This window comes from Argentina silus (genome assembly GCF_951799395.1).
Source record: "Argentina silus genome assembly, chromosome: 6".
Classification (NCBI taxonomy): Eukaryota; Metazoa; Chordata; class Actinopteri; order Argentiniformes; family Argentinidae; genus Argentina; species Argentina silus.
In genome coordinates, this window is record NC_139660.1 from 519,336 (window position 1) to 531,213 (window position 11,878).

The 11,878-nt window shown below is 46.4% G+C and overlaps 1 protein-coding gene across 1 annotated transcript in view; it reads right to left on the reverse strand.

Moving 5' to 3' along the window:
• Positions 1 to 7,807: 7,807 nt before the first annotated feature.
• The window catches only part of LOC310805679 (major histocompatibility complex class I-related gene protein-like), a 13,126-nt gene continuing 9,055 nt past the window's right edge, over positions 7,808 to 11,878 (reverse strand). Inside the window, exons 4-8 of the mRNA XM_083671478.1 lie at positions 10,536 to 10,835; positions 10,170 to 10,277; positions 9,550 to 9,567; positions 9,105 to 9,169; positions 7,808 to 8,881 (exon numbers count right to left, since the gene is read on the reverse strand). Coding sequence (XP_083527604.1) covers positions 9,129 to 9,169; positions 9,550 to 9,567; positions 10,170 to 10,277; positions 10,536 to 10,835 — 467 coding nt within the window. The 3' untranslated portion in view covers positions 7,808 to 8,881; positions 9,105 to 9,128. The remainder of the gene's footprint in view (positions 8,882 to 9,104; positions 9,170 to 9,549; positions 9,568 to 10,169; positions 10,278 to 10,535; positions 10,836 to 11,878) is intronic.

Below are 11,878 nucleotides of genomic sequence, written 5' to 3' on the forward strand. Positions count from 1 at the left end.
AGCCATAAGATCACTAAGATCACTATTAGGCAGCCATAAGATCACTACGATCACTTTTAGGCAGGCACCAAGATCACCACACATCAACCATCATGAATGTCCACCTTTGCCAGATGTAACTTCCAGTGTGTGACCAGTGCTGATAATGTAACCAGTTCAGTGTTGAGAGTCAGTCAGTCATGACTCTGTTCCTCATCCCAGCTGTGTACCTGCAACAGCGAGGTCAGGTGTCTCAACAGAGTCCCAAACAGCTTGGCTTCTCTGCTGAGCTGAGTGGTCGGCTTTCACTATGACTGAGTCATCATTCATGTTCAAGGTAAGTTGATCTGCGGGGCGAGGGTTAGGGTGGTCGTATAACCACCACCACCAACACAGACTGCAAGGAGGAGTGTGTGTTTTTACCATTTGAAAAACCATGAAAACACACAACATATTAGTTTCAGGGTCAAATAAGGGCGTGGACCCCTGATCAGACTGTTTCTACTGATGGTGCCCTAACCCTGACCCTGATGATGGTGTTATATGCACATGGGACTCTCTTAGCTCTGAGCTAACCCTAACCCTAACCCTAACCCTGACCCTGATGATGGTGTTATATGCACATGGGACTCTCTTAGCTCTGAAAAGAGACTTAAAGGGTCAAATAATAAATCTGTCATTCAAACAACAACAAAGCGGCTCCCCGCCACGTTCTTGGTAAACAGCCGAGGGACGGAGCTGGAGGAATGTCATCACTCTCATATTCAGAGACGGAGCCACGGATTTAAGGACCAACCATCCATGAGATCAACATGAGAGTTTCCACCCTGACCCTCACCCTAACCCTAACCCTAACCTAACCCTAACCCTAACCCTAACCCTAACCTAACCCTAACCCTAACCCTAACCCTAACCCTAACCATCCATGAGATCAACATGATAGTTTCCACCCTCACCCTAACCCTCACCCTAACCCTAACCCTAACCCTAACCCTCACCCTAACCCTCACCCTAACCCTCACCCTAACCCTAACCCTCACCCTAACCCTCACCCTAACCCTAACCATCCATGAGATCAACATGATAGTTTCCACCCTCACCCTAACCCTAACCCTAACCTAACCCTAACCCTAACCCTAACCCTAACCCTAACCCTAATCCTAACCCTAACCCTAACCATCCATGAGATCAACATGAGAGTTTCCACCCTCACCCTAACCCTAACCCTAACCCTAACCTAACCCTAACCCTAACCTAACCCTAACCCTAACCCTAACCCTAACCATCCATGAGATCAACATGATAGTTTCCACCCTCACCCTAACCCTAACCTAACCCTAACCCTAACCTAACCCTAACCCTAACCCTAACCATCCATGAGATCAACATGATAGTTTCCACCCTAACCCTAACCCTCACCCTAACCCTCACCCTCACCCTCACCCTCACCCTAACCCTCACCCTAACCCTAACCCTAACCATCCATGAGATCAACATGAGAGTTTCCACCCTAACCCTAACACAGGTGATCTAAGCTCATGAGAGGCATGACTAAATTCTATTCTTCCAGAATCAATGGCTATATATAATTGAATTATATAATTAAATTCCAAATATGGATGTACCAATTACAGGTTGCCCCTTTAAGGTTGACGTTTAGTCAATAGCGTCCATGGACACTAGCCTGGAGTCTGGGTGAAGGTCAGTGGAGGTGGAGGTGTGTCCAGGTCGGCCTGGCAGCAAACATCCAGAGTTCCCCGTCCTTCTCAGACTGGAATCACTCTGATGATGGCTTTGATAACACGCTGAAGGAGGTGCTTCTCCTCCTGATAAGAAATACTTTTATACAATCACAACTGAAAACACGCTCATAAAACCAGTGTGACACACACACACACACACACACACACACACACACACACACACATACACACACACACACACACACACACACACACACACACACTAGGGTGGGGGAGGAGACGACATGCTGTTGAGAGACTGTAAACCCAGGCCGCCATTTTGTGTCTTCATCTCCCAGTCCTCCTGACATGGCCGACACACACACACACACACACACACACACACAGCGCTCCCACCTGATTGGTCAGATCCATGTTGCTGTGGGATGTATGACATTGAGTCATATTCTTTGTTAGTTTCATTTTCATAGAAATGTTCTCCCGTGAAAAACACTGAATAAAGCTTGACTTCATCTCTTCCTACTGTTCTACCGATGTGGTTGTTTTTATTGTTTGATTACGTTGTTGCGTTGTTGAGGAGCTAGCTGCCCAAAGCATTCCATTACACCGTCTACGGCTGTAGGATGAATGTGTATATGATGAATAAACTTAGATTACATGAGATTACATTTCTCTCCAGGACCAACCATGGGAGCTACTATGATGTCATGGTCCTCCCGGCTCTCCTGTGAAGCCTTGTTGTCTGGTCCCTAACTCTAACCCAAGTTTCAACTTTCAGGTTTATGTAGTTTTAAAGTGCATTTCTCAACACGCATTACATCATATAAACAACAAACACGTTCATAAACATAACATGAATAAACCTCCTGTCAGAGTGTGTTGGTATGTGTGTATGGAGGGGAAGACCACAACAAGTAGTTATCAGGTGATGAGTCAAGGACTGGAAAGTCCCCTGGTGAGAAGCAACACACACACACACACACACACACACACACACACACACACACACACACACACACACACACACACACACACACACACACACACACACACACACAACCGTGGTGCATCTCTGTGGTCACAGCGCCCTCTACAGGTGGAAGGTTGTATTATACATCCTTGGTGCTGTTAAAGGAAATCATGTGACTATTCTAATCTCTTACTGATTACACAACTGGCATTTGGCAGGACAGATGCTAAATGGGATCCTTGGGATGGCCTACGTTTAGCCCTAATCCTGACCTTAACCCTAACCCTGACCTTAACCCTAACCCTGACCTTAACCCTAACCATTAGTCTTACCCTTAACTTTTCCCTAACCCTTAACTTAACCCTGACCTAAGCCTAACCCTGACCTAACCTTAACCCTGACCTATCTCTGACCTAACCCTAGCCCTGACCTAACCCTGACCTAAGCCTAACCCTGACCTAACTCTAACCTTAGCCCTGACCTAACTCTAACTCTAACCCTAGCCCTACATTTCATTTTCAGTGGGGCGACATCAGTACCAACCATCCCTGAGGCAGTGGCAGAGTGTGTGTGGGTGTGTATGTGGGAGTGTGTGTGTGTGTCACACACACACACACACACACACACACACACACACACTGTTGAGGGTCTGGCCCTCCCCTGACCTGCATCTCTTCCTGCGCAGGCTGCTCAGAACTCCAGAGGGGGTGGAATCATGGCAGGGGTCCTTATGGACGAGCAGGGAGGACTGGGTCACGTGACTACTGAGGGACTGCTGGTAGGGAGCCCTGGCGTGAGGGGCTGGCGCCATCTAGTGGCCTTAGCCTGGAAGTATCTGGGGGAGCTGAGGATGATCTCCGAGATCTGGAAACCCTCGGCTGAGGATGTGGTGATGGACCAGAAGCATATTTTTATTTGATCTTTTCTTTCTTTTTACGTGGAGATCGGGGAATTTGGAACCTGACAGTAATGACTTATCATCCTTCTTTCTATTGTATTTTTATTGTTTTACTATTAAATCATTTTATTGACATCATGTATTATCCTGCTGACCTGTTTTATGCTTGAATAAAGAACTTAGCACAGGACTTAACCCTAACCCTAACCCCTGGAATGATGTGTTACTCTCCTTGCTAAACATAAAAAGATAGATTACACTGTGCATATTACACCAAAGGATCTGAATGGTTATTCTAGCCTCTGTATTGAAATATCCCCTTTGGATGAATTGTCCTTATCGCTAAATTAAATTCCTGCAACCACACCAACTGGCTCTCCTATAAGAACAGAGCCGTCGTTCACCACTGGGGCTTTCATAGGCTGAGCTCTGATTGGAGGTCACTTTCATAGGCTGAGCTCTGATTGTAGGTCACTTTCAGAGCATAACATTAAGCTGAAGCAGGGGAAACTGTGGGAAGTAGACGGTTAACAGCAGGGTGAGTCTATTCAACACCAGCATATATATATATATATATATCTTTAGAATCTATGAGGGTAAGACCCTTTAGACTGAGGATTTAACCCGTAAACTATTAAAAAAAAAGAGTAAAAACAGGTCATTATGTGGTAGTAAAGACAACCTTTGTGTTCCTTTATTGTGGTAAATGTGACCTCAGGGCGTCTCCCCTGTGTACTCATGATACATTAGTTATATTATATTACATATATTACAGATATATTAGACCTGTAATTACAGATATATAGATATATTACAGTATATTATACCTGCAATTACAGATATATCGATATATTACAGTATAAATTAGATGAACACACACACACACACACACACAGTGAAGGTAAACATTCACAACACTACAGATCAAAAGCCCCCCTACACTACATATGTACAAACCAGAGACACTCATGTCTGTTCTACACAAGTAGGGTATTAACTCAGCTGTGTGACTGGACGGAGCAGGTCCCTACATGGAGCAGGTCCCTACATGGAGCAGGTCCCTACATGGAGCAGGTCCCTACATGGAGCAGGTCCCTACATGGAGCAGGTCCCTACATGGAGCAGGTCCCTACAAGAATGATGGAAAACATTCCAGATTTCACCATCAGAAGCCATTATGTTAGTAAATAAAAGAAAGAGAAAATCTAAGTTTATTTGCCAAGTATATTGAATACAAATGATGCAATGACATGCTTGGGGCAAGCTAGCTCTTCAACAATGCAGCAACAACCAACAACCAACAATACAATATAATAATAATAATAATAATAATAATAATAAAACCATGACATACAGTAGTTAAAGAGAGATGTTATTGTAGCAGACAATCCCCTGGAGGTGAGGGAGGCAGGTTGTTACCTGGAGAGACCTCCGGAGACTGGGGGAGGTGGCCCCCAAACACAGACCTAGAACCACAGTACTGTACAACCACAGTACTGTACAACCACAGTACAACCACTGTACTGTACAACCACAGTACTGTACAACCACAGTACTGTACAACCACAGTACTGTACAACCACTGTACAACCACAGTACTGTACAACCACAGTACAACCACTGTACTGACCGTTGGTTTACAACCATGTCATCTGTTGTGGTCGTTCGTGGGGTCAGTTGAATCATCGGTTCACAGGATTGTTTGTTGGACGAGACAGACTGCAAGATAGACGCTGACTCTGAAGAACCGCTGACGAGGCCAGAGTGACCACACAGAGTGACCACACAGTGACCACAGAGTGACCACACAGAGTGGAACCTGAGGGTCCTCATCCACTGGGATGAGATATGGGAGCAGTATGACCTCAGAGTCCAAACTCAAACTCTCAAATTCATCCACTGGTTCATCCGTACGTACGGGACTCAGAATGATGTTTGGGATCATTTGGATTCTCTTGGAATTCCAGTTAGAGGGGGTGGATCAGGCCGATGACGGCCGGGGGGCACAGGTCAACATTCAGATGCACATTTAAAGGCTCTGTGAGGAGGTGGGGTGTGGCCAGCTGCAACGCCATAGGCCGCCGTACAGCCAGTGGAGCAGCTCCAGGGAGAGTAGAGACTGACGTCTGTGATGGAGGGCAGAGGCCTGGCACAGCAGGCTGGCAGGACAGGGCTTGTGATCTCCCCGTGCGCCACAATGACAATGACAATGTCCTCAGACTGAATCCTCTCCTTCTCCTCGTTTGTCTTGTCGAGCCGATCCTGGTAGAATCACTGTCCTGGTAGAATCACTGTTCTGGTAGAATCACTGTCCTGGTAGAATCACTGTTCTGGTAGAATCACTGTTCTGGTAGAATCACTGTCCTGGTAGAATCACTGTTCTGGTAGAATCACTGCCGAATGATGTTCTGGAATGTTCTCCAACCATTGCAGCAGTTTCATCTGTCCAGTTTTCCCTCAGTCGTATGTGAGGACGTGTCATGGTCCTGGCTATATCTCTCCATGATTGGCTGGCCTCAGATTGTTTTAGACCATTTCCTGAATCATATCAGGAAGAGCCAGTCCTAGAAAGGCACCGCCCACCTGAACATAACAGATAGGACTGAACCTCCACTGTTGAGACGACTTCTCTCTGACAGAAGGCTTGTGTGAGCTGTTTGAGTGCATTTTGCAGAATCGAGGAGCTTTACAGTTTTTGTATTTATTTTTTTCTGACTACATTTATAAATCTGGTCAAAATAAATATATCCCCTTTTTAGCAGATTTAATTTATATCTCAAATGAACACATTTAAATATTGAAACTTCACCATCAGTTTTATTTAATCTGGCAAAGTGTAAATCTTAGATTCAAGTTCATTGATTCAATATTAAATTTCAAAACCCAGGTTTACCTGCAGGTCCATTCAACATCACACACATTCAGACAGGACTTAACCTGCAGGTCCATTCCTCTGGTCAACATCACACACATTCAGACAGGACTTAACCTGCAGGTCCATTCCTCTGGTCAACATCACACACATTCTATGTAGCTATGAACGGTCCGTGTTCTCGTCATCTTAACTGGAACACGTTATTTCAGTGATCCTTTATGCAGAGAAGAAATGCTGTCATTTGGATTTGATGCTGTCAGATATGAAATCATTTAGAAACGTCCCTCTGCTGCTCCCTCTGCTGCTGCTCCCAGTGCTGCTGCTCCCAGTGCTGCTGCTCCCTCTGCTGCTGCTCCCAGTGCTGCTGCTCCCAGTGCTGCTGCTCCCAGTGCTGCTGCTCCCTCTGCTGCTGCTCCCTCTGCTGCTGCTCTCTCTGCTGCTGCTCCCAGTGCTGCTGCTCCCAGTGCTGCTGCTCTCACTCCTTTGACTGTCACGGTAGATTTAGAGTTGAACACCAGAGGCTCTATTCATCTTAGCCAAAGCTGACGGTAACCAGGCAAACCCCAAGAATGCAGAGTCAGAGGCAGTTGAAGGAGGTCCAAGGCTTTTACTCGAAAACTTAGGGATCATTACAATACACGGAAAACGGTCTCGGGAATAAACATTCAAAACTCAGCAAAGAGGCACTGCTAAAAGAGGTCTTAAAATACTACAACTAATAAGGGCTAACGGCTAAAACACAGGTGAGAAACATAAACACAAAACACAATCACTCCTGTCATCAGTTCCAGGTGAGTGCCTCGGGCAGGAAGGACCAAATATGGGCATCTCCCGGTTACTTCCTCTTGGTCCCCCTGGAAGTGCTCTCTGTCGCCATCTGCTGGTTGGACAGCCTCGTGACATTGACAGCGACCCCCAAGAAGAGATGTTCTACTGCTACTGTGTCAACGCTGTGTTTCATCTGTCTTAACTGCAGCTCACAATTTACAAAACACAGAACTACAGCTCTACAGAACCAGATTAGAGGCTGGAGGCTCTACAGGACCAGATTAGAGGCTGGAGGCTCTACAAAACCAGATTAGAGGCTGGAGGCTCTACAGAACCAGATTAGAGGCTGGAGGTTCTACAGGACCAGATTAGAGGCTGGAGGTTCTACAGGACCAGACTAGAGGCTGGAGGCTCTACAGGACCAGATTAGAGGCTGGAGGTCCTATAGGACCAGAACCAGATTAGAGGCTGGAGGTTCTACAGGACCAGATTAGAGGCTGGAGGTTCTACAGGACCAGATTAGAGGCTGGAGGCCATGAGGAGGCTGCAGTGTGCTGGGTTCTGGTTGAGGCTCCCTGAAGCCTGTTAACAACAGCAGCTCAGACACACATTAGTTTGTTTTCAACCCCATTTTATTCATCAAAAATAAACCTGATTTACACACAATTTATTTCCCAAGAACAGTTTCTCTCCCTACTGATACAGAAACAATAGAATCACACAAAGCACACTAAAATAACCCTCTCCCTCATGACTATGAAACTGTAAAGATTGGAGATGATGATTTTTACACCGTGAACATAACGACTATCCAATGACAGAGCAGAGCATCACTGGACCCCGAGGAGTCAGCAGCAACACCGTCACAGGGAATTTGTTGGACCAAAATAGTTTGATACCGATCACATTTCTGTTAATATTTTAACAACACAGATAAAAAACAATTTTGCAGGTGTCCAGGTTGTAGCAGAGCGCAGATAATCTCAAACACAAACTTTAATGATTTCAGATATTGATTTATATGAAGGAAGTATCTCATCCCCCCAAAAATGGATGAGATTTTGGATGAGTTCTCCAGAACTGTGACTGCCGATGGCACTTGTTCTTATGAAGGTTTTACTGACGATGACTGATGAATAGTTGATTCACTTACTGAGACTAATGGACTTATTGTAAGTGGCTTTGGATAAAAGCGTCTGATGACTTGAATGTAAATGTTAAACCGCTGGTTCAGCAGTTGTTCTATTCCATGACCAGACTGCTGCTGCTGAGGCTGATGGAGCAGCTGCTAAAACCTGGTGACATCATCAATGTTTCACTCTGACAGGAGAGTCAGATGACACTCAGACGGAGAGGGGCGTGGCCGCTGGTCAGAAGACTTACAACATGGACATCAGGAGGAAGCAGAGAAATACAGACAAAACACATCAATGATAAACCAGAAGAAAACACAAGGATGTGTGAATTAGGATGAAATCCTAGAAAACCTAAAATATATGAAGATCAAAACATGATTTTTGTGACTGTATATTTTTGCCATCCGCTAATCAAGTGCAGTAACAATATGAATTATAATCAGATAAAATGCTGTTTTAGAGAACTGTGTCTTTGTGTCAAGGTGCACATTGATCTGACTTCATCTGTCAGAGGAGATGACTTCATATCCTCCTGTAGTCTCTGCTTCTCTCCTGTGAGGACACACACACACACACACACACACACACACACACACACACACACACACACACACACACACACACACACACACACACACACACACACACACACACACACACACACACACACACACACACACACACGGAAAGCCAAGGTCAATACTGAGTTCAGTGATGTAAGTGAGGTAATGTATTCCTCTGAAGGTCAAAGAGATTTCCAGAACTAGAATCTCACCTGGTTGATCAGTGCAGAGGAACCTCATGCTTTGGGTGCAGAGTTGTTGGAACTATCATCAGAAGCTACGAGGAAACAAGACAACGCCAGTTCAACTAACGAGGAACACACAACTACATTCTGACATGGAAACAGTCACATGACACCTCAACAACATTTACATGGATTTATTAATGCTTTATTTATCCAGGTCCCATTGAGATATGAATCTCTTTTTCCAGGGATCCCTGGCCAAGACACACCATAGCAGATTAACTTTCACACAGTATCAAATACAACAACAACCAAACAACCAAATAGACACAATATTAAATTAGCTGTTGAAGCAGGTCAATATTTCAGTTTTCAGGTTTCTAGTAAAAGAAACAAGGTGAACAGCCACACATGATTGTCATTCAGTTCAGTGTACATTTGTAAATACAACATGAAGGTGTAGAATACTTACTGCTAGCTTGGGAGAAGCCTGAAACACAGAGGTGGACATGAAGACATTACTGACTCTTATAGTTTGGTTGAGTAGAATATTACAACTAAACAACATGTATGAGACTTTACTAACTAAACAACATGTATGACACTTTACTAACTAAACAACATGTATGAGACTTTACTAACTAAACAACATGTATGACACTTTACTAACTAAACAACATGTATGAGACTTTACTAACTAAACAACATGTATGACACTTTACTAATTAAACAACATGTATGACACTTTACTAACTAAACAACATGTATGAGACTTTACTAATTAAACAACATGTATGAGATGTTACTAACTAAACAACATGTATGACACTTTACTAACTACGTCACATCCTGTATTTCTAGTGTATATGGTATTCCTGACAGGATCAAACCTGATAACACGCCTGTGTTCACTTTAGAATCCTTAGAGGCACGACTTCTACAGCCCTGACTTCACATCACAACACTATTCCTGGTGAAACATCTCCATCTACCAACTCCACTAAAACTGACCAGTCCAGACTAGTTCATCACTGCTAAGATCCTGACAACAACACCTCAGTGATGATATGATGAAGAGGAGGCGTTTCTCACCTTTCTTGCTCCTCTTCTTCTTCATGATGAAGAACACAGTGATGATGACGGCAGCCAGGAGGAGGAGTCCGACCACAGCTCCAATGATGAGGCCCAGGGGGGCGGGGTCTGTAACCAACACAGACAGTCAGACTGGAACTGAGGTCACAGTTTGGTTTCCTCTCAACCAACCCACTTCCTCTGTCACTCAGGAAGAGTTCCTGAAGTGACTTTGTGAATGTGAAGAGTGAACATGTTGTCAGAGAGGGGTACACTGACCAGGGCCACTGAGAGATGGAGAACATGAGGACCTTCAGTGAGGGAGACGATGGTGCTCTGCTGGAGGTACTTTGACTCACTGAGAATGATCACGTTGGATCTTCTTACCTCTGTTGGTCTTTATCACGGAGCGCTCCAGTTTGATGACCATGTCGTCCTCCATCCCAGAGAGCTGAACCACACAGTCATACTGGTTCTTCTCCCAGTCCTCAGGCTTCAGAGTGAGGCGAGTGCTCTTCTGGAAGGTTCCGTCGTCGTTGGGGAGAACCTCTCCGTGCTCCACATCCTCAAACACCTCCTGTCCATCTCTCCTCCAGAACACCATCACTCCATTGGGGTAGAAACCTGTAGCGTGGCAGGTGACTGGAGAGGAGGGGGTCTTCTGGAGCAGAGACACTGAGGGAGGGACTGGGGGGGAGGGGGGGGAGGAGGGAGAGGGGGGGGGAGGGAGGGGGAGGGGGGCGGGGAGAGGGAATGATAGAAAGAAGAGAGGGACATAAATAAAAGTTTAATTGTGGCCCAGAGGGGACGAATCCAACTGAACTTGACTAATCACACAAAAGAAGGGAGAGAAAGAGAGTAAGGGACAGGAGGGGAGAGGGAGGGGAGAGAGAGAGAAGGGGACAGGGGGGGAGAGAGAGAGAAGGGGACAGAGAGGGAGAGAGAGAGAAGGGGACAGAGAGGGAGAGAGAGAGAAGGGGACAGAGAGGGAGAGAGAGAAGGGGACGGGGGGGAGAGAGAGAGAGAAGGGGACAGGGGGGGAGAGAGAGAGAAGGGGACAGAGAGGGAGAGAGAGAGAAGGGGACAGAGAGGGAGAGAGAGAAGGGGACAGGGGGGGAGAGAGAGAGAAGGGGACAGAGAGGGAGAGAGAGAGAAGGGGACAGAGAGGGAGAGAGAGAGAAGGGGACAGAGAGGGAGAGAGAGAGAAGGGGACAGAGAGGGAGAGAGAGAGAAGGGGACAGGGGGGGAGAGAGGGGAGGAGAGAGAAGGGGGGGAGAAGGTGAGATAGAGGTTGAGAGAGAGAGAGGGGGAGATGGAGGGGAGAGAGGGAGGGAGAGAGAGAAGGGGACAGGGGGGAGAGAGAGGAGGAGAGAGAAGGGGGGGAGAGGGGGGGGAGAAGGGGGGACAGAGAGGGAGGGGGAGAGAGGGGGAAGAGAGAGGGGGAGGGGGTGAAAGAGAGGAAGGGACAGAGGGAGTGGAGAGGGAGAGAGGGGGACAGAGAGAAGGGGGGGAGAGGGTGAGATAGAGGTTGAGAGAGAGAGAGGGGGAGAGGGAGGGAGAGAGAGATGGAGGGAGAGAGAGAGATGGAGGAGAGAGAAAGGAAGAGGGAGGAGAAGGGGGGACAGAGAGGGGGTGAAAGAGAGGAAGGGACAGAGAGGGAGGGGAGAGAGAGGGGGAGGGAGAGAGGGAGGAGGAGAGAGAGAAGGGGAGGGAGAGAGAGAGGGAGGAGA